Here is a 24,483-nt window from a genome sequence, read left to right on the forward strand (position 1 = left end):
TTAAATTTTATTCACGCATCTTGAAGTTGCATCCTCTTTGCACAACAATCTTCAAGTTTGACATCGGTCTACCGCGTAATTTGTCGAAAAAATTCGTACAAAAGAATTCATTCCCGCTGCCCGCTGCAAAATGGATAACGCTGGGCATCGTGCCGTACTTAAGTTTTCTTTTCTATTTAAAAATAACTCGTTCCTGAACATCTGTAACTTATCCATCTGAAACGTTAACGCTTTTTCGATAATACAGTCGTATGTACAATACAACGCAAAATAATCTCAGGGGGAGATTGCTTGAAATGAAAAGAAAAAAAAAAAGAAAAAAGTGAAAATAGGACATTTTTATTTTTAAGTCCCGAACTTCTCAAACGATCCTCGTATATATTTTACGTTCGCGTAACCTTCATCGACTTACCAAATCCGCGATATTGGCGATTTGGATGGCATCGTGAACAACCTGCGCTCTGGTGCTACCGTTCCTCTTCTCGAACTGAACCGGGATGAGAACAACGATTTTCTTTAGAAACATCGTCACGGAATAGACTCTGCCTTACGATCGATTTTATGCGATTATTTACAGTTTCCGGGTAGCTCGATAACAATTATCGTTGAATTACGCCCTCGAAACTTGGCGAACGACATCGTCGACGTCGTCGTTTCGTTTCTAACGATTACGTCGATCATCGGACCCCTGACCGGGGCACAAACTCCCGGTCCCCGTCCCCACCCCCCAATTCCCGCTATTCTCTAACGCGAACGGACACGCGGTGGAACGAAAATTCTTATACCATAGCTTTGTCGATAATGATGGCAGTTTCGATGTATTTGGTTGCTTCACGGACGTCTCTCTTGTATCGATCGGAACTGGTCTCGGATAGTCCCCGAACGTGCTTCTGGCGACGATTTTTTAAGTGCCGGTCGTGATTCCCCGTGTTGGCGCAGCCATTGTTAGTTTTCGTTCGAGCCTCAAATATAACGTGAGGATGTTTCTGCTAAAAGAGAGGTCTGCATATAGTTAAGATCCTCCGGGCGGTTCTCTGCCCACCTTCAACTTCCGGGATTTCCCCCCTATTCGATCATGGTCGCTACCGCGCGCACTTTTCTCTCTGTTACGATCTATTTATTTTTCTCGATTAAACCTTGTATCGCACAAACAACGATGCACGTGTTGGTCGCACTCGCGAGAAGTACCTACGACGATACGTTATCGCGCATGCGTTGGCACGTGATGGTGGCATTCGCGCGAAAACTCGAACACTGGTCATCGAACACCAACGCGTACTTTTATCGAGGACGAACGATTTTCGAGGCTCTTCGAAGCATCGAGCGCCGAAATCGCGGAAAAATTCTCCATCTGTCTCCCCTCCAACTATCCAGTGAACATTTGATAGGGAGGTCGAGTGTTGCGGGCAAATAAGGACCGGCGGTGACATTTTCTCCGTGACACGTTGCGCGAAATTATATATTTCTTTTTTTTTTCCCTTCGTTCCGTCGCGTTGTTACTTCGGGATGTCTTCATGAATAATAACGAAGGCACAGCTCATGCATATAAGAACAACGTCTCTCTCCACTTGACGCGCTCGAGCACACGGGCCTCGTTTCCGTTGTCCTGTCGCGTATAGAATTTTCGTCGTCGTCGTCGTCGTCGTCGTCGTCGTCGTCGTCGTCGTCGTCTCGATATTTTGGAGAATTCGCGAACGCTCCGTGTTCTCCATGTTTTTCGCAAACTCTGGGTATCGTCTTCTCGACGACCGGAGGAAACGCGTCGCGAGAGATTAGCCGCGACTCGGTGATTTCGACGGAAACTTCCGGTCTAGCGAGCATCTTTGATAGTAACTAGGCGAACGCGCAGAAACAGCTGCGCTCGAACAACGAGCTACAGAATTTAATGCGCCATCTTGCCTGTATGTATGTATATATATATATATATTTATATATATATATGTATGTATGTATGTATGTATGTATGTATGTATGTATGTATGTATGTATGCATGTATGTATACAATTACAGTAGCAACTGGACATTCACACGTGACCGGGGTTGGTCTAGAATTCGTTCCAGGAATCGACTTCACTTATCTCGTGCCAAAATTAAGACTCGAGCAAACCGTCCGACAAAGAGGCGAATAGGAACACCAGGAGTGAGTGTAACAGACGCTAATACAAAGTGAAAACTTTTATACTTCACTTTGTATCTTTGTGAGAATATTGTCAATGCATTGGCGAGATTCTCCCGATGAAAATGATACCAAACACGACCGCATTTGGGTCGCTTTTATTTCGAATCGTTTTTGAAAAATTCTTTTGAAAAAATTGCACATAGTTAGAAATGGTCCGAATAAGGTCGTGTTTCGACTCATTTTTATCGGGACGACCTCAGCATTACATTGATAATATTCTTACGAGGGTAGACAGTTGAACGAAAAAATTAAAAAAAAAACTTAATATTTACGACACTATTGTCCGAAGAGATCTGAACTTTCCATTTGGTAATCATCTACGAAACAAATTCTCAAACTTTAACATTTTTATTTTAAAGAAAATGGAAAAACGAAGCTAACGGTTACGATACTACTGTCCGGAAAAATCTGAACTTTCCATTCGGTAATCACTTGGAAAAAAAAATTCTCAAACTTTCACATTTCTATTTTAAAAAAAATTGAAAAACGAAGCTAACGTTTACGACACTATCGTCTGAAAAGATCTGAATTTTCCATTCGGCAATCACCTACGAAACAAATTCTCGAACTTTCACATTTCTATTTAAAAAAAAATTGAAAAACGAAGCTAACGTTTACGACACTACCGTCCGAAAAGATCTGAACTTTTCATTCGGTAATCACTAGTAAAAAAAACATTCTCAGACTTTACTCGTATTTAGTCTACCATCTCGGACTAGTGTAGCCCCTAAAGGGAGTCAGTCGCGCTCGAACGACGAGCTGCAGAATTTATCGCGCCATCTTGCCGATTACTCGTTTGCAAGTCGAGTCAACTCGATGGCAGTTTAACTCGATCCTCTCGCTTCGTCTGGCGTGCTCGTGAAACCGGATCGAGCCACGCGGCGCGTGTTTTCAGTGCTCGGTGCAAGCTACATCGGGATTCGCAGGATCCAATCGAACGTCGCGAAACCAAGAGAACGCTTTACGCTCTTGTCTCCCCAAATCTTTCGTCCTGCCCACACTCTATCCTCGGTTACGAGTTTCTGCCACGTTTCCTCCAGACCCTTCGAAGATCCGTGAATCGAATTCTCCTGCGCGACCATGCGAAAAATTATTATTATTACCATCGCGTGTACTGCCCTTTTGCACATTCATTGCCGTTCCCATAATACACGTCTTCTCGTAAACCATAACCGGGTTTACGTAACATTGTACCCAAGTTGCTCGATAAGTTTTGTCGTGTTTTCCATTGTAAAAAAATACTATGACATTTGAACTTTGAACAATTGTAAATATACGAACGAATCGATGGATCTGCATGATACTTCGCACTTGTTCATCAACCAGTGGTACCATCTTTAGAAAAATAAAATCGAACGACAAAACTTATCGAGCAAGCTATTATCTCTTTATGAACTATTGTCGTTGACGTAACGTTACATCCAACCACGACGAATACGAATCATATTAAAAATCTCCATGGTCGAGGTCAAGTGTCTCGAAATTTTCGAAAAATCGTTTTTCAAAACTTTTCGGTATTCCAATAGCCACGAATTTTCTGCATTTTCCGAGCTCCGATTTATTGGAATAAAAATGATTAAATTCTTCTTCGACGTTTTGTCATACCTACTAGAGATCGGTTTCTTTTAATGGGAATTTTATAGACATATACCGGGATGTTTCACGATTCTCTTGTATCGAGCCGATAAAATCGATATTTAAACCAGGAATGGAATTTTCTCGAAAGTATGTTTTCGAAAACGGTTCCGCGATTTTCTCGAAAATATTTCTACCTGTCATCCATTACTTCGTACAGTGAAGCATCTGTTGAAAAATGCCATAATTTTCGAAGACCTCCTACGAAGGTCGAAACGTAAAAATAAATATCACGTTTATTCGAGGAGCCATTACTTCCCTTCCTCTAATATTACGTCTTTTCATCGGCTATGGTTGTTTGCGGTTGACATAAAACTGCATCTATGGCCACATATGGCTTATGAAAAGCCATAGGTGGTTACCGCTGACGTAATATTATATCATCTCGTGGGCTATAGCTGGTTGTATTTCACGCGAAACTACGTCTTTTCGTAAGTAAAAACTGATTGCAACTGACGTAATACTTGCAACAGGCTGATGCACATAAATGCACGTCCTTGCGATTCCAGCAAATATTTAACGATAAATTAATTTCAAATTCGTTAACACGTGGCAAATGGAAAAGTGACGACGAGAACTCGACTATAATTACATGGATTTACGAATACGAACGATTTTTTATAATTCCACCATGGATGGAACGTAACGTTAACGTTGAATAAATTCCTTCTTTTTTTTTTATTCATTTTTAACGCAAACGGCGCACGGAGGAGATCGTAATAAATTTTTAGTATCGGAATTTTCTGTTCCCATTCGAGCTTACAATAAAATGTTTTTCGTGGAAATGACGTGCGAATGGATCTGCGTTAGGATAAACATTTTGGCGGGAAAGGAAATACTGGTGGTCCGGAGAAAACGTAGAGTATTTGGGAGAGACGGACGATCGAAATGAGCGAAAGTAACCAGATGCATGGAGTGAGCAAGTTTAAGATTAGAACGAGAGGGAATTAATGCGTGTGAGAATATAGGGTTCGAAAGAAGCTTGTTCGAGGGCAATGGGAGTCGTAAAGACGCGTGTCGAAGGCACTAAGACGATTAGTTTAGCTTTATACGGAAATTTTTCGTCTATGTAATCGATCTCCTAATAAACAAGTCTATTTTTATGACTTTTATCAAAAAGTTAGATTGTCTTACGTGCAATGAACTGTCCCCATAAATTTGCTCGGTTACGTTGGATTGTTCGGAAAGTCATTTCGTTTTACAAAATGGAGAACGTATAACTTGATAAAACGTTTGTACGCTCTAACAACATCGTGTTTCATTTTCACCAAAAAAAAAAAAAAAAAAAAACGAAATGACATTCCGAACGTCTCCAATAGAAATCCAATTTAAAGGTAGAAAAATGTATAAATGAATAATTTTTCGCGGGAAGGATAGACGCGAGTGCTTCTTTTTCTAAAATTGCTCGTGTTCGATCGTGTCGGTGTTCGATGGTCTCGAGATCAGCAATAGTTACACTGACCGATAGATCGCCGCCGTAAAACGGATGAATGATGAACGTCTCGTTGCCTATATGAATAATACCGCTGACACCGTTACACGTGTGAAAAGCAGCGCTGGCTCCTGGATAATCCTTGACGGTGCCGTGATAGTAGCAGTGCTCTATCTCCTGTAAAGAATTATTTTCGTAACGAGTCTCTCGATCACGATCGATGATCTACACTTGATAAAGAAAGAGAGAGAAAGAGAGAGAGAGAGAGAGAGAGAGAGAGAGAGAGAGAGAGAGAGAGAGAGAGAGAAAGAGAGAAAGAGTTAGATATTCGACGACAACGTTACCTGTTTCGAACTTTGTTCGGCTGTGGGTAAATAGTCTCTTTGTACAAGATTCGGAGCTAAAAGTTGCCTGGAACACAGAATCGTCTCGTAACCGTGAAGGCGTTCCCGCGAATGTTCGCGATGGAAAGGGAGGAGAACTCGCATCGATTCGGTTTCGCGTAAATTGCTTTTCCATTATTATTTCCCCCGTTCCGTCGAAATTAAACACTATCGAGGGGAGGAGAGAAGGTTTACAACGAAGTTGGCTTTCGAGCGAAAGAAAATTGAGATGATTCTTCACGGGCGAAATAAATTCCAGCTTTTCTTTTCGAGCGTAATGGCCCCACCCCTCGGGCCCCTTTCGAGCGTAATGCCCCCACCCTCCCGGCCTCTTTCAAGCGTAAGAGGCCTTTTCTCGTAATACCCTCCCTATCGAGCATAATGCCCTTCTTTCGAGAGTAATATCCTTTTCGAGCGTAATGCCACACTCTTTCTCGAGAGTGTAACGGGCCCCCTTTCGAGTGTAATGCCCAGTTTCTCGAAAGTGATTTCCCCTCTCGAGTGTAATAACCTCTTTCGAGTGTAATATGCCCCCTTCGGCGCGTAATGCCCTCTTTTGAGTGCAGTACTCCTTTTCTCAAACGCAATGCCCCCTCTCGAGTGTAACACCCCCCCCTTAAGCGAAAGAAATTTGGGCCCTCATTCTCGAGCGTAACCCCCCCCCCCCCCTCTCTTGAGCGAAAGAAATTTGGGCCCTCATTCTCGAGCGTAACAATCTCCCTCTTTCGAACGTAAAGCCCCTTCTTGAGTGTAATATCCCCCCTTCCGCGGGTAATGCCCCCTCTCGAGTGTAATACCCCTCTTGAGCGAAAGAAATTTGAACCCTCCTTCTCGAGTGTAATGTCTCCCCTCTCGAGCGTAATGCCCTTTCTCGAGTGTAATGCCCTCTCTCGAATGTAATCCCCCCCTCCTCCCTTGAACGTAATGCTACCCTTCCGAGCACAATGTCCCCTCACTCACGTTCTTCGAATCGCGAAACCGAAACGACGCGAACCCGTGACACTTACGTATTTAATTCTAAATCTAGGCGAAATTTGTGACTAAAGGCCTTGATCAAAAGGGACGTCCGATGAAAGTGTCTTTCCGTCTGAAAATCGAAGAACATTGCACGATCAATGAAGGGGCAGCTCGTCGTCGAAACGTTGCCTCGTTAATTGTATCGCGTTACGAACTTTCGCGTCCACTTACTCTGATTCTGCCTCTAAGATTTTTATATCCGGTCTCTCCGTATCCTCTTTGAGGAAACTGTGAACGTGATAAAGTTTCGTGTTACTCGCTCGAACCACGAGGACGAACACGCGCGAGTCTTCTTTTCCTCTTGACGAGGTACGGAACAAGACATTCGAGAAAATAGCTAGCCGTACATCGATATCCTTTCGGTACAAGGAAAGTGTTGTGTTTTGAATTATAATCGATAAAATTACAATCGCGTCGTTGACAACCGACTCGAATATTTTTCTCGTCTTGTTTTCCTTGTCGTTGTACCTCTGTTCCTCTCCAAGTACGAAAGGAACAAAATTCCGCCATTAGCTCGTTAAGAGAGCACGAGAATAGAATTTTAAATGATACGCAAAACGATCAAAATGAAGTTTCATACGGAATTCGTTTCTCTCGCGGAAAATATGTACGGCTAGCTAATAATGATACAAATCGAAGAAAGAAAGATCAGTGATCGAGGAAACGACGAGTCGTATTTGGTTAGATATTTTCAAACGGCCATCGTCAGACGTTGGACTAACTTTCTATTACTCGATATTGTAAATATTCTCGTTAGTGGCCATGCTCAGGTATCGATGTTGGACGAAATGTAATCCGACTAGTGGTCGATGGTTATTATTAACGAGTAATCAATATTTACGAGCAACGAATAACAGAAATAATCGCGGCGCGTGTAATCATCGGGCACGATTAACTAATTAATTATTAATCGGGAAATGATTACAGTTTTCGATCGCGATCGAATCGATAGGTTAATAATAAAAGATGTTGGAAGAGGGTAAAATAATCCTACGTTGAATGTTTACAAATTACTTTTTTCCTTTGCTATCACGGACTGTAATTGTTATTTATGATTACCGATCGACGATCGAGCGAATTCGAACATTTCGTTGCGAGTACTGTGAAATAATAAGTACGCCATTGGAGTATCGAATATTTATGTTTTCTTTTTTTGCGGTACAAGATAAGTACACGTAACTTTCAATTTATTTCGTTCGTACGATTAGCAACATTTTCGATCGGAGAAAATTTTGTTTCGTCATTTTTAACGAACTATGTATTTTCAATCGTTCGACATTAACAACAGTATTTTCCATATTTAGATACGATAGTGCAATGTCACATTGTAAGCAAATTGTAGTGAAAAATTTCGAAGCAAAATTTCCTTTTGAAATACTTGCAAAAGTAACTTTAGCGTTGGTCTGGGTCAGGTATTAACGAAATAAATTGAACGATACATCGATGACTGAATCAGTGTCGAAATTAGATACGCGCGCGAAGAATTGAAATTATAATATTAAAACATTACGTTATCGAAGGAAAGAGAGTAAAACGAAAGTGGATAATTGTTTGAAAAAGTAATTCGGAAATGTGACGATGCTAAGTGCACCGAAAATATTCGAACCAAAAATTTCATCCCGAAATACATCGTACAAATTTAAGCTTAGCGTTATTTTAGGTTATGTATCAACGAAACGAAACGCGTACCTTACATTATTGCAAAAAAGATAAAGGAAACAGAAATAGACTAAGGTAATAATTAAAAAAATTAATTTGAGAATGCGTAGGTGTAAACGCGATAAAAAAAATTCGAACCGAGATTTCCTTTTGTTTCAACCTTAGCGTGGGTCAGATACGACCCGAAACCGAGTATCGCCCGTAGTTCGAAGATCGAACCAGGCACCGATCTTTCTTTCTCCTTGAAGGGCTCTCCTTGGACGATTTCTCGCGCGATGCTCGCCATAAATCGAACATGTAGGACAAGGTAATTACCTTCGTTACGCCGACTTCTCTCGTGGATATCCCCATTTTCTCGTGATGCCGTAACTGTACCGGATAGATGATCTGATACGAATGGGTCCCGATATTTTTTAGTAGCTCCTCGTTTTGTCGATACTCTCGCAGTAGTCGTTCGACCTCACCTGAAATCAATTTCCACGGCTCAATCGAACGTTCCAATTTACCCTCCCCCCTCTATCCCCCTCCTGTATCTCTAATTTCATCTCGCGCCGGTCTTGAAACTTTTGAAAACCTTAAAATAACACCAGCTTGTTGCTGTCGTTACGATACCTAAGAACTTTTGCTTATTTCCCTGTTTCGTTGCATCCGTGTTTACCCGACCGTCAACCGTACCCGGTTATTAAGGTTTTCAAGACCCGCGCGAAACTTTCAACTTGTCCAGAAAATGGTTTGCATCTCGCCGTACAATGGTCACATTGTTCTCAGCCGAGTATCAAATCACAATAATCAGAGTCCCGAATCTTCGTTTGTCTTCTTCACGAATCTTAGATGTTTCCGAGCATTTTCGATTAAATCGAATTATGCACTAGGTTGTTCGATAAGTTTCGTCGTTTTCTCCATTGTAAAAAAATATTAGATTTTTTTATAAAGAAAAATAACAAAACTTTAAATTTTAATAAAACTACGAACCTAATACCTCCATTTCTTATCGCACGACGAGACTTATCGAGCAACCTATTGCATATCGATTGAATGTTAAAATTTTGTTTTTTTATACATAAGGGTTGAATGTTCAAATTTCGGTTTTTTATACACATCGATTGAATATTGAAACTTTGTTTTCTTTCACATATCGGTTGAATGTTTGAATTTTGTTTCTTTGTACATATCGCTTAAAATGTTAAAATTTTGTTTTTTTTATACATAAGAGTTGAATGTTCAAATTTTGTTTCTTATACATAAGGGTTGAATATTCAAATTTTGTTTCCTTTCACATATCGGTTGAATGTTTAAATTTTCTTCACCGACTGAATTCGAAATTTTCGTTTTCGAACCATCCGAACCGATGCGTCGAGACGTGAAACATTTCATTCGAACAACGGACGAATAAGAATCAACGTACATCGATACAAATTCTAATCTTTATTCAACGTATAACGGATGTGCACGTTGCTTATCCGTTATTCGTGGTTCGAAATTTTTATCCGGGTTGAAATTTTAATCATGTCTGGCTTCGAGCGTGTACAGATACCTGGTGTCTCCTACACCGAGTATGAATAATGCGAGATGAATTTTAAAGAGTCTCTGGAATAAGATACTATTTCAAGGTGTTTATTTCCGTCAGAGTTTTCTTACCTGATCTCTCTCTTTTTCTCTCCGCCTCTCAACGATACTTCGTATTTGTATGATTCGACTCACGCGGGAAGTTTCGAAACGGAAATCAAACGTTCTAACCACGCAAGTCGAGAACTTCACCCTATACGACTGGACAATAAGATTTTCGTACGCGACATAATATGGTAACGTGTCTCGCATGGAAGATCCTTTGGTTTACTAGTTCGTAAGCTCCTTTGGTCCATTAGTCTGTAAGTTCCTTTGGTTCATTAGTCCGTAAGAGGTTTAGGCATGTAAATTAGCGGTAAGCTAGGTAAGCGACGCCGATTGGTAAACGCGGTGAAGAAGAAGCGCGGAACACGTGGGAATGTTGAGACGACGATGCGAGAAAACTGGTACGGACAAAAGCGTGGAAACAAGAGTTTTAATTAACGAGAGGGATGTTCTCCGACACGAGGGCGAAAAACACGAGTATGATGAAATTGAAGCGATCCAGAAACGGGAGTGCGAGACACAGAAGTTTTCAAGAGACGAGTACGCTCGAAAGAGAAAGGACACAGTTCAAGATAACGGTTGAACTATTGTTTAATAAACTGCCGATTTAGTTCAGCGAGACAGTTTGATCGTCGTTCGCATTCTCACGTGTAACATCGTAAACAATATACCACCCGTTAGTATTTGTACGGAACACGGTGTCCAATGCGCACCGGTACTCGTTGTTGCGCTGCACGTGACTGTTACGGGCGATTCATGTTAATCTTTTCGATCACGTCGAACGACATTTCGAGCATTTCAAGACCCTTTTGGTTAATCTCGAAGATCGATCGCTTTCGAGTGGAAAAATCTTTGGAAATTTATTTCTATTACTAATGTTTCTTTATTTTGTCGTTATTCTTAGTCAGTTTTAGTAGAAGTTATTAAGTTAGTAATAGTTTTCTATGCCTCCGTTTATTTTGAGTGTTAGTTTCGGTATAAGTTATTATTAAATTAGTTCGTAATGGTTTTCTATATTGCCACTTATTCTCGGTCTCAGTTTCAGTATAAGTTATTATTGAGTTAGTTCGTAATAGTTTTCTATATTATCGCTCATTCTTAGTCTCAGTTTCGGTATAAGTTATTATAAATTTAGTACGTAATGGTTTTCTATATTGCCGCTTATTCTTAGTCCGAGTTTCGGTATAAGTTATTATTAAGTTAGTTTTTCTTTTCAAATATCGTTGCGAAAGAAACTTCTAAAGCGCAAGTCGTAAATCTAAATACTCACGATCATGGTTCCCATTCAGCCGTTCTAGCAGAGAGGATCGTCGTAGAGAAAGGGTTAAAATACGCATTACGAGCGAGTGGTTCGCGAAAAATTACCGTTTTCGAAAATGGATCCATAAAAATCGGAAAACTCTATTGTAGCTCATTCCCTGGAAGGAATTACGATCTTATTGGATATTTTCGTCAGCTTTTTAATCTTCCTTTTTTCTTTACAATAGTAAATTTTCTCAGCCATGTTACAATTCGATAACCACTTAGAAACGGTTAAAAAATAACGAGTAATAAGTAACAAGTAGAAATAACGAGTAATGGTCAGACACGCTGACTAATCCTATTGAATTCTACGCGGTGTTCCTTCAAAATGAACGCGTGTGCGCGCGTGTGTGTGTGTACACATTATATTTTATAAAATATAATAAAATTGTATAAAATTGTGTGTACATATACATACACATACACAAACATACACGCAACACTTTATTTGATAATCCGTAACTCGAAAACCAAGGTATCCGTAACACTCGTTCATCGTAAATTTTTTACTCATCTTATTGCATACATTCACTATTTGAAGTACGGACATCTATTTCCGAATCACTCTGTATAATACAGAGTAGAAAACTACAAGAAGTAAGGAACAACAATAACGAAATAAAATAAAACAAAATAAAATGTTTAGAAGCGAAAAATTAAACGACAGTGACCATATTAATCGATCGATATCGACCAATAATAAAACAGACATTAAGTAAAACCACATGAGAAGTTACAGATTCTTAACTGCAGTTAACCTCAAATGTTCAAAAACAGAGTGAGAGCGGTCGAAAAGATATAGCGAATTACAAAATCAATTTGCAGAACCGTAAATTCTGCTTATTCGTTTCGAGCGTCCGTAAATACGGCGCGTCCTACCGTACGTCGAATAAATTATGATTTTCCAGATCGATAAATAGTGCGTAGAAATATCCGATCGAGGTTGTTCGTCTTCGAAGGAAATTTTACGAACAACGATACAACCACCGAGAAACAATACTCGTTCTCAGGTATCGCGATTCGGTAGTCACTGTCGCGGAGACGGTCTCTATGTTTCGCGCGTGCGCGCTGTAGCGAGGGATGGTGCATGTTCTCGAACCGTAAAACAGGCTACCGTAATTGGCAAGATCCGCGACTCGAGCAACGTGCAAGTTTCTCTTTCGCTCTCTTTTCTCGCCGTGGTTAAACTGTTGCTGGCTGCGAGCTACGATTGAGTCGAGATAATCAGTGAAGGGCCTTCTCGAAGCGTGTGTAGTGTCTACTAGTTTACCCTCTTATCGACTGTCCGGGCTTTGCCCGATTTAACCCGACCCATTCAAAATGAAGTATGTGGATAATTACCTGCCACGCTTCTGCACCGTTCTCCCTCCTTTAACACTCGCGTTCTCCCCACCTTTAACACTCGCGTCCTCCCCTCCCTGCCGCGCTCGCTCCTCTGTGCCCCTCCCTTCCCCCCACCCGGGCCCGCCCTTAACTACGCGCCAGTGTCGCCCTATACAACACGCGGGAGGAGACGCGGTGGCCGCGTTTCGGGTCACGCAGCGATGAATTATTACACGGCTCGCGCGATATTAGCGAAAGGAACTATCGGCCCCAGTTGTAAATAACTTGCGACGGTGCCCGACTACGGTTACGAAGTATCATGGGCGAGTGTTAGCGGGTAGAAAACTCGAGAATCGTGCTCGAAACAACAAACGAATCAGGGGAAAATCTAACGTCGTTCGAGACGAAGGAGAGAGAGACACGAAACCGGGGAGTTTCACGGTATCGAATATTTTTGCGCGGGAAATTACAAGTTGTTGGCACGTAAGCGTGTAACGTCGCGCATGCGTGTTCTTTGATCGGGATTTTAGCGAAGTTAAATGCGTAAGAGGTTGTCGAAAATCGAAAGGCGAGAGTAAATTGAGTAAGTAAATAAATTTTGGATCGAGAATCGCGAAGAGACTTCATTAGGCTGTTACAATGTTTTTGGTTCGAGTTTTGCGAAGGATTCCATCTTTTGGACCTACGCGTGTCCTTTGATAGGGATTTTGTTGAAGTTAAAACCGTACGAGGTTGTGACACGTGATAATCGAAAGGTGAGAGTAAATCGAGTAAGTCTTTAGGTTTACAGACGTCCATCTCGTAGGTAATATACGTACTCTCTCCGCTTACGAGGAACACTACTAAATCGACGATAAGATTGTGAAGATTCTTTTTATATAAATCGAAAGTACGCGTCATAATGACCGTTGAATTTGGATGCAATATTTTCCATGTATAAGAGACCAATATGGAGAACTTAAACGTTCACTTTTATTAATGGATTCGTCGTTTGGAGTTTAACGACTGCAGGAGTATATTTATCTTCTACCTTTTTAACCACCTGACCGGAGGCAAGTTTCCGAGTATAAAATAAATTAAAATTCTAACCGACAGCGATTTATAACATCCATCAATCTTACAACGATGTTGCCGCGGTATGTCGTTGGAAAATTGAATTATTGGACACGTACGTGTTCTAATATTTAAAATAACTTAAAAATCCACCGTACGTGTATGTATGCGTCGCTATCATCGAAGAGGTTAAATATATCTGTCACTTTTAATAAATTGGATCGTTTTAAATTTTTCGTACAGAGAAAATTATACGAGCACGTTGCCCGGATTTCCGTTATTTTTGTCGCGCATTGTATTATCTGCATTGAATCGACGAGTTCAAGAAGAAGGGAACAATGCAAATACAAAAACCGTATTTTGAGATATTCGAAGAAATAAGTTTTTACGCTCGTCGAACTCAAGGAACAGCCTAAAACTCGGGCAGAGGTTACTCATTTTGCACTGTCCTTGATCCCAACGTGTAGTTCTATGCATTTTACATACACCGTGGGCCAAAATTCACGGTACAAACGGGGTCAGGGAGATTCTATGTCTCGAAATAAGACGAAAATATGGACTAACGAAATTGCATCGGAGGCTTCGTTTTCGAGAAAAATGCATTTGCATATAAATGCATATAATACACGTGCACCAAATTAATGGCTACCATTATGGATTTCATTACAGACAGCTACCGTAATTATTCTTCTCGAAAATGAACTTTCCAATGCAATTTCGTTATTCCATATTTTCGTCCTATTTCGACCCACATCGTTTCTCCGTCCCCCTCCCCCCTACCAAGAATTTTGGCCCACGGTGTACACTTTTACAGTTAAATACACGTACGCTAGATTAATTTACAAATTTATTTTTCACAAAAACGTAACCTTTGATGCAATTTCGTTTCCCGTATTTTCGCTCAATTTCCCGAAAATTTCCCCGATCCCCATTTTTATCACGAATTACGGTGCACGTCGCACACTTTCGAGATTATTCAAAAAATGTATAATCAATTTCTCTTCCGTATTTCGGCTCACCGAAGTGATCGTACGGTAAAATTCATTTGTCGAACACGAGCGTTTCGAAAACAACACTTAATTCCAGCGAATGAACACCCATCGATGTTGGACCGTTTCGTTAAACACTTTCGCGAAATGGTCGATCGTTTGCAATTGGCTTGCGACGATTCGAAACGTTCTCCGATTCTACGAGGGGCGATTCTTCGTACGACACTCGAAGACACTTTCAACGTCAATACGGAAGATGTTTACGACTCGAGCCAATAATCGTCACCGTGGCTCGCATCCTCGAGTCTGATAGGTGCTCGAAACGGTTTGCGGTATCGTTTCGGCGAGTACTCGCACGGTAGCCATTATTATTCCCTCGAGCGTTCAAGTTTGCGAAATCGTAACGCGGCAAAGCATTCCGTACAACGAAATGGCCACTTAGCCTCGAATGCTCGGTTGAGACGGTTGTCGGCCATTTTGTCACCGACCGCGTGAACCCCTCTTTCTTTTTATCCTCTATCCTCTGGCCCTCTCGTTCGCGGGATGGCCAAGTTTTAAAAGGTTGGGAGACAAAAAATCTTTAATGCACGCCGATGTGTAACACCTGTTGAAGAATTGTGTCGCATTTAGACGAGACGTCGCGTCCGGGAATTGGACGTCGTTTAGCACGGGTAACAGTGACGAAGGCGCGGTTATGCTAATCCGTGAAGGGGGTGTAACCCGTTCCGCTGCGTAATGTTCTCTCGCAAATGCGGCAACCCGGACCAGAGCTCCGCGGTCGGCGATAAAATTTAATTAAACTTATTAAACGAATGTGGTTTGAAAAGGTGAATCGTTGATTTTGTTTTTCTTTTCTCTCTCCTTTTTTTTTTTCTTTTTTCGCGACATATGGTTGCTCCGAGAGGAATTTTTTTGTTGCGCGCAACGACAAGGAATTTTCCGAGCCGCCGTAGTGAACGCGGTAAATATTTAGACCGCGAGGGGAGGTCTTGTTTTCGAACCAACGAAATATTTGTAGAAATATCAATCGAAATGTGTTTTTAAAAAATGAACGAGAAGTAGATTTAAAGTAGGTTTCGTGCATAATTTTCGGTGCGGTACCAATTCATGCATTATATATCTCGTTTGTTGGGACGAACGCTTTGGTAAATTTCATGTTTTCGATCGCGATCTTCGGAATGGTAAAGTATACATGGTGTAATTTATCGAGTTATAAATAATCAATGCTTTGACAGTAGTTGAATGACGGTGAATAACGTGACTATGATACAATTCTCTACAACGCTTTGTGACAACCTCGTTTGATACTTCTCGGCTCAATCTTGATTCGACACTTCTCGGTTCAACACTCTTTGGTTCAACATTGCTTGGTTCAATACTCTTTGGTTCAACATTGCTTGCGATGTATACTGCTAAATTTTGTTTTAGTGTTTCCAATATTTGAGTTAGTATTGTGCCGGTGTTTGTTCCTTGCTGCACGTGGCTTGTTGTACGCGTTGTTAGATTTGTTTCGATTGGTTTTCTCTTGTGTTAATCTTCGTATTTGTTTTCTTATGTTATCGATCTTCTTTTATTATTATTATTATCATTATTGTTATCACCCTCATTATCATTATTATGATTATCATTATTGTTATCACCCTCATCATCATTATTATTATTATTATCATTATTGTTATCTCCCTAATTACTATTATCATCCTCCACATCATCATTATCTTTATGACGATTATAATAATATTAATAATAATAATAATAATTGTTATTACGATGGTTACTATTACTATTACTATTACTATTACTATTATTACTATTACTATTACTATTACTATTACTATTACTATTACTATTATTATTATTATTATTACTATAACTATTACTATTACTATTACTATTACTATTATTATTATTATTATTATTATTATTATTATTATTATTATTATTATTATTATAAAAATATTAGTAAGGTCGCACCGATTCTTTCGACGATGAAATTAGAATCCAAGTAATGATTCGAATTACAGAAGGGAAACATTTCGCGATGAACGAATAAAAATTGCACCGTCCGATCGCAAAAAAAAAAAACAAAAAAAAAAAGGAATAAACGGTCGCGAACAAATCCTTCCACGTTGGTTTCGTTCCGCGTCTTTTGTTCGAATAAAATGTCGCCCGTGTCTCCGTGATACACCGATGCGATCGGCGAACAACGTTACGTAAACGTTTCTCTCTTCCGACGAGTACCAAAAAAAAGTGACCGTTTTTCGAACATTGTCGTTTTCCCGCCTCGTTGCGGTTGCGTAATCCAATCGGGTGAACGGGTAAGGTATAACCGGCGAAGTCGTACGGTTGAAAAGATACGATGCGAAATGTCTCGCGCAAGGTACAATCGATCCGAGAATAACGTAACTTCATCCAGTTCCTGTGCACTCCGCACGGAATAACAATGCAAAGTTCCCCGGGAAAGCAGCGGGGGTTTATACACGGAAAATTTCGTTGTTCGAGCGAACGAGAGCGCGAGGGTAGTAATTTCCACCTGGAATCGTTCAAACGAGGAAATTCCGCGGTTCGACTTCCATTGTAAAGTCTGATTAAGGGGGTTGGGTACAAGAGTCGTGGTGTTTTCTCGTTTTTCTTTCTCTCTCACTCTGCCTCCCTCCTTCTACCTTTTTCCTCCTTTTCTCTTTACCACGGAATTAGTATCTACGAGCGCGAATCCTCGACGCAATTTCCGACGCGATAACAATCCACGACCACCCCACAAGGCGGGACAAGGAAAGGAAAGAACTCGACTTTTGAAATTTTCGATCCCGTTTATCGATGTACCTATGTATTATTCTTTCACGAGAGGGTACACGGTGTTTACGTTTACGCTATTGTCGTAGTCTATTGCCTCTTCTACGATCGAAGGCAAGAATCTACTTTGGCCCGAAACGTTGACGAAGATCAACAGCTTCTCGTAGCGAGTTTGAAAGAATACCGAGCCCATTGGCGTAGTCTTCTCATCGAAATATTAGCTATTGACACTTAGAACTACCGATAGATTCCAGTGTATCGAGGTGTTCTCCGAATGTAACTCGGCGAAATCGATGATTGAGGAAAAACGGGGCACTTATGAAATTTATTATATCTGTAGAATGATAAAAGTTATAACAGCTTTTGGAAAATGCCATGGAATTTGAAGTAAATTTTCTTCGTAAAAGGAATTGAAACCAGTCGTTTTGACTGGTTGGTAAATCTAGTGTTGAGAAACAGAATGATTTCGTTCCTGTCTAGACAGTATCACTGATTCGTTAAGTTTCTCGTAATGAAAGAACGAGTTTAATTTTATTATTTGTAATAATCGTTAATACTTTGAAAATTATTTATAGCGAAAAGAATTAATTTGTATCGATTAAAAATAGTATAAATCCGGTTACGCTGATTTTTATCTAGATGAATTCTATGCAATTACCAATTTACAGGAAAACAAGTCGTAGTAAAATTAAAACAAGCGTAACCTTTACATTTTCTTACGTTACGAATCATCAAAGTTACACTTGTCTTAATATCAGCATTACTTGTTTTCGGATAATGGCGGCCAACGTCTGTGATGGTAGAAGATTCAACTGACTAGAACTAGAGAGGGAATGTTAACATCTGAAACAAGATACTGATATCGGTACACCTTACGTTCCACCTGTACGATAAGACTGAATTCTACGTAAGATATCTCGTTACACCTGCAGACTAAATACAGACTTCTTGTTACACCTGTAGGTTACGATTTCACGAAAGACCTCCCACGTTCCATCGAAACCCACTATATCGAATTGTATACAGAGTGTTCACGAATAACGTGTAAAAGCGAGCTGGAGGTGATTCTTCACGATGGAAGAAGAAAAATAAAAGGAATAACATTTTTTCGATTTCGACTTTGTTTTAGAGATAATCAAGTTTGAAGATTCACTTCGCGTTTGAGCTTCCCTGACGAACAATTTTCCAAAAAACTTCTTTCTATTCTTTGTATTGATCCTCAGGAACCTTCGCATTAGGATATAGTCGTCTGTAATACCGAACAATAGCGGATAAATTTTCGTTACAGACTCCGAAAGCTCGGATCGTACGAGTAGTCGTGGTGAATTATCGAAAACTGAGTGTCCACGAAGCACTGACGATTCCAGAAGCATACCAACAGTCGTGAAACATAGTTTACAAACACGATAAACACTATAGATCGACGAGCGAATTGTATCTTAGTCGTAAATGCGAATAACGCGAAGTGAATTTTCAAACTTGATTATCTCGAAAACGAAGTCGAAATCGAAAATATTGTGTTCTTTTTGTTGTTCTTATTTTTTCATAAGGAATCACCTCCAGCCTTTATAAGACTAATTCTACGTAAGTTTATAAGATTAAATTCCTCGCAAGACTTCTCGTTACACCTGTAGGTTACGATTTCACGAAAGATTCCCCACGTTTCATCGAAACTCACTACATCGATAGCATAAGCTTTTACATGCTATTCATGTATAATTATTACCTTTAATAATTATCAAAGGTAATAATTATACACGAATAACATGCAATTATTCCCCCCCCCCATTATTCACCTTGTATGATGTAGACGACCAACGATCGCCACAGTTAGGTAACGAACGATACAGTATTTTTGGAATGTTCATGTGGTAATGCATGGAAACGGATGGTTTTGCGTGTGGTGTGGAGAAAATGTGAAGTGTTTGGAACGGAGGAGAGGGAGTGAAGTGTTTTCAAGACGTGAGAGAATAATGCTTGAATAGAATGATAGAATGTCCGAACTAAGGTGAGAAAGACGAGCAATTGAGGTGCGCGCCAGACCGAGGGAATTTGGACGAACGTGACCAGATGCATGGAATGAGAAAGGTTAAGAATTAGAATGAAAGGAAATGAATGCGTGTGAGAACATAGGGAGAGAAGCACGATCGAGACACTTGTTGGACATTTGTCGAAGCGAGTCGGAGCACGAATAAAGACCTTTTATCAAGAAAATAAACCCACCGCCCTTTAATTACACACGCTGTGTCTATTATAATAAGAACACCGCATTATTGGATAAAGTCAGTCATTTTACCAACCGAGCTTTGTGCCAAATCTCTGCGACTCTGTCCTTCGTTGTACGTAAAACTCATCGACTACACTGAGTGGTCCACGCGACTGTTTCAGGTCATAACGCCGTTATTAATGCATTTACGAAAACATGTCAAAGGAAAATGGTGTAATGGTTCGAAGAGCACTACATCTGTAGGACCTTAGTTTCTTTTTTTTTTTTCAAATTCAACGATGCACGTGCAATTAAGAATTGCATTCTTGATACGGAAATGCATGTTTTTCGACCGATACGAAATCTCTGGAACTACATATTCAATTTACTTCAAATTTTATAGAGATATTCTCCGTAGAGTATTCTACAATTTAGTCTAAGATTTTTTTAATATGTTAATTATTGAATCTTTTATAAACGTTTATAGTCGTTTGATCGTTAATCGTTTAATTTAATCTCATTGTTCTGGAGATTAAAATATCACGTCTGATTGGATAAAAGAGATTTTGAAATAGGAGAGTCACATTTTCAAATGTAACGACGTTACGAATTTCTGGATCACGATTTCTTTTTTAGTCTTGGTGTTAAATACTTCGTCGAGGTGTTCCGGTTTCTTACGAGCAAAAAAAGTTTCGTGTGTAACGAGTTAATTATGGAAAAACGATACGAGAACGCGGTGGATAAAAAAAAAAAAAGAAAAACGGCCGAGGAATGCAGCGGGATTAATATCAAAAAGTCTCTGAAACGAAATACGGTTTAGTTTCTGGGATCAACGAACGTTTGTGTAAAGTTTCATCGATAGATTTACTCCGATCGATTGCAAAATATTAAAGGCCTGGTCAGGATTTTGTTTCGAGATCGGGTTACTCGTTTCTGGACGAATATTGTTCGACACGGTCGCATTCTAAAATGTTCGGATTTTGAAGTGTTTTTATGTCTAGCGTGTTACTCAATTGTCAAATGTGAGAATTGTAGAACAAAAAATTAAAGTAAAATAAAAGTAGAACAAAATGCAACGAATTGGTGCACCAAATGAACAACTTAACTCTTTGACGGTCGCACGCTGTACGCAAAGACTGCCATTGGTTACGCTCACGTAGTTTCTTTAATAATAGCCCCCAAAGCTGTTTGGTTTTTTAATCTTACCGTTAATCCTACGTTTTCAACAATATTGAAGTATCAGAGGTATATACTCTTTAATAAGGTAAATAAAATTTAATTAAAATGATCACGAAATAAAATTAAATAAATATCAAGTTTATCGGTTTGCACAGTTTGTTGATGTTGCTAATGACAGCGAGAGAAAGAGAGAGACCAGAATTGTTAGGATTGTGAATTTATATAGATTAAAGATCATGACTGGGAACGTTAGAATTATAAATTTATATTGATTAAAAATTGTGACCGACTTAATTTAAATTATATTTAAAAATTCTGATCGACTCGTGCAAATTTAAGACGAACGATTAGAGACAATCGTGTCGGCTACGTATACGGACCAATGAGAGCACACGAAGATGCTAGATTTATAAGGAAGAATAAACGAATATAACGTGCTGCAAAAGTGCTGTCCGTGGATGTCAAGTAAAAATTGTACGCGGAGGAAAAATTTTGTTCGTTTTGAACAAAGCCTGTGGATGTTTCGGTATACACGAAGCCAAAAATTTTGTTTCATTCTAAACAGCTCGGGACGCGAACATCGACTACAGAGTGTAAAGGGAGTTTAAAACAGACTATAGTGGAATCAAATTCAAGTGGCTTGAGATCGTTGAAGTTTAACCCTTCTTCGGAAACTTCTCGGTGAGAGTCACGAGTATGATAGTCAATTGTGTTCGAGAATTTGATCAGAAGTCTGGTATTGGATGAGCACAATAACAGAAAATTCAAATTTCAATACGAGAAAATAGTATTTCCGGTTTACCGGTAAACCGGTACACCTTATGTGTAAATTTCTCGACAGTGAGAACAGCAAGCGATACGATGGAAGAAATGTATATATTTTGTGTTATATCCTCAGGGGGGATTATTAACAATGGATCAATGATGTTTTCTCGATGAAAATGAGTCCATACACGACCCCGTTTGGACTATTTTTAATTATTCGTACTTGGACGTTCTCCAGAAACACTTCGAACAATGTAAAAATAAAAATAGTCTGAAAAGGGTCATGTTTCGACTCATTTTCATCGAGAAATCTCCGACGATCCATCGATACACACATGAAGATGAGACGTTAAGTACGATTTTAATTTTTATTAGCAAATCGGAATCTTATAACTATCGTTTAAGATTGTTGGTAACTGAAGACTGACGAGAATGTTACTTCATTCCGGGGTGAGAAACAGTAAACGTTTCTCTTGAAAACGAAAATTACTCTACTTATATATAATTAATTGGAACGAATACTTTTGTATAAAAGGTTTTACAAAAGTACTACTAGTTATCTACTTTTGTAGATGACTCTCGTCTAAGATCGATGACAACTGAAGACTGACGAGAATGTTACTTTAATCCGGGGTGAGAAACAGTCAACGTTTCTCTTGAAAACGAGAATTACTCTACTTACACATAACTAATTGGAACGAATACTTTTGTAGAAACGTTCTCCGATACGTTAATCGATTTAAGCATTATTTAATATATAATACTAGATTTCTTGTTTCAAGTACAAATATTTCAAGTTCTTTGTTGTACGTGGAATTTTTTTAGAAATCTAAACACACAATGCTAAAACACGGTACATGCGTCTTATAAAACGCCCTATTACGAGTCAAGCAAAAAAATTCGCATCTGTCCTAAACCTACATTTGTGAGAAATAACTACTGACATTGAATTACGTCCACTTTGAAACGAAGTAAAATTGTAAAAAATAGGAAAATTATTCGGTTGGCTTGTCTCGTCTAAATACTCCACTCTGTATATCAATCGTTACTCGTGAACACGGCTTTATTTACATGCAGATTGAATTACTGAGTGTGGTATATTCTCTAAAACCTCCATCTACCTAAACAAATATTCACATCGGTATATGTCTATCTTCGAACCAAGCAAGATCTATAAGTCTAATGCATTTTTCCCTTTCGCCAAAAGTATGTAAATTATTCTCGTGTGATTCGTCTTAAATACCTCAAAACTCTGTAGAGAAGCAAATATCCATACGACTATCTCGAAGCTGAAAGAAGACCGGTGTACTGTATTTTTCTCTATCGTCAAAAGTATGCAAATTTATTCTGGCAAGAAAGATCGGTCTAATTCATTTTCCTCTATCGCAAAAAGTATCTAAATTATTCTCAGGTAGCCCGTTTAAAATTCCCCAAAACCCTATGCAAAACGGTCATCGCGGTTGAACATGGCTCTATTCAGCGCAATTCGTAGATCGAATCACTGGTGGTGGAAATTCTCTACACCGCAAACTACGAAAGAAATATCCACATTGGATTACATCCACCTTGAAACTGAAGCGAGATCGGACCACCGCATTTCCCTTTATCGCCAAAAGTAGTCAACTCGTCCTCAGGTGGCCCATCTCGAATGTCCCAAAACCTTATGCAAACTATCGTCGACCGTGAATACGACCTTATCCGACGCAATTCGTAGATTGAATCACCAGAGGTGGAAATTCTCTACACGGCCAACAGCGTAAAAAGTATACACATCGGGTTACGTTCACCTTGAAACTAAACCAAAATAGTTCTAACCCATTTTCTTGCATTTTCAAAAATAGGTAATTCAATTCCACCGACAAAGATCGCTCTAACTCATCTTTTTCAATTTTCAAAAATAGTTGTCATCCTCAAGTAGCCCGTCTAGGATACCCGAAGAAGCCTCTAGAAAAACGAAACAAAAACATATAGCATCCAACGATGCTCACCTGGAAACAAGGCAAACTAGATCTAATCCATATTTCCTGTCTCCAAAAATATGCAACATATTTCAGTGGCAAAGATCGCTCTAATTCGTCTTCTTCGAAGAAAATAGTCAAGTTATCCTCACGTGGTCTAGCATTGTGACATGCCTTCAAGTCCTCTACAAAAACGAAACAAATACCCACATTGAACGATGCTCACCTGGAAACAAGGCAAACTAGATCTAACCCATATTTCCTATCTCCAAAAATATACAATTCATTCCAGTGTCAAAGATCGCTCTAATTCGTCTTCTTCGTTTCTCGAATGTATCCAAGTTATCTTCACGTGGTCCATCACCGTCACGTGCTCCAAAATCGTAGACGAAGCTTCGTCGCGCTTGAACGTGTCCTCGTACGACGCGATTCGTAGATTGAATTTCTAGAGGCGGTCGTCATTGGGTTCGTCGGCGCGTGTCTGAGATTACCAACCGATTAAGTCGGTCGTCCGTGGGGTTTGCCACGCGTGTCACGGTTGGCAGGCCGTTTATTGTCGCTACTGGAGAAACGTCACAAGTACCGGAGACCAGCGGAATTGCGATTAATTTAACCGACACGGGCGGGTTATTATGTTTCGAGCGAGTCGGTGACGACACGAGACGAGACCAGGCGAAACGCGTCAAACTCCTACCGACTGAAATTCACGGTTAGAGAAAGACACACGTTCCGTTCTATTCAAACTGTATATATATATACTATATATACGGAGTGGAAGCGAATTTACTTTTCGACCCGTAGCATCTGTCTCGGCTATAGCCGGTCAGTAGGTGGTACGCGCGTAATTAAATACGAGTATGAATATTAATTTTTTCCACGAAGGAAGGGGAGGGGAGAGGAACGTCGCGAGGAACGACGACCGTTCGTCGTTTGCAATTCAAATCTTTTTTCCACGCCCCCCTCCCCTCCCTCCCCCCGCTACTCGCTTCTCTTATTCT

The 24,483-nt window shown here is 39.8% G+C and overlaps 1 protein-coding gene across 23 annotated transcripts in view; it reads right to left on the reverse strand.

Annotated features, from left to right (window-relative positions):
* Mmd (disintegrin and metalloproteinase domain-containing protein mind-meld) overlaps positions 1-24,483 on the reverse strand; it is a 189,574-nt gene that overhangs the window by 50,332 nt on the left and 114,759 nt on the right. For 22 of the 23 annotated variants that reach the window (XR_012992330.1, XR_012992329.1, XR_012992328.1 and 19 more), the window contains 7 exons: positions 8,622-8,770; positions 6,819-6,875; positions 6,638-6,717; positions 5,592-5,658; positions 5,278-5,424; positions 786-989; positions 413-487 (listed from right to left, as the gene is read on the reverse strand). Coding sequence is in view for 19 of the 23 variants with exons in the window: in XM_076313257.1 (XP_076169372.1) it covers positions 413-487; positions 786-989; positions 5,278-5,424; positions 5,592-5,658; positions 6,638-6,717; positions 6,819-6,875; positions 8,622-8,770 (779 nt within the window). In the remaining 4 variants the exon portion in view is untranslated. The remainder of the gene's footprint in view (positions 1-412; positions 488-785; positions 990-5,277; positions 5,425-5,591; positions 5,659-6,637; positions 6,718-6,818; positions 6,876-8,621; positions 8,771-24,483) is intronic. The other variant, XM_076313250.1, reaches the window with a different exon arrangement.

This window comes from Ptiloglossa arizonensis, chromosome 5 (genome assembly GCF_051014685.1).
Source record: "Ptiloglossa arizonensis isolate GNS036 chromosome 5, iyPtiAriz1_principal, whole genome shotgun sequence".
NCBI lineage: Eukaryota > Metazoa > Arthropoda > Insecta > Hymenoptera > Colletidae > Ptiloglossa > Ptiloglossa arizonensis.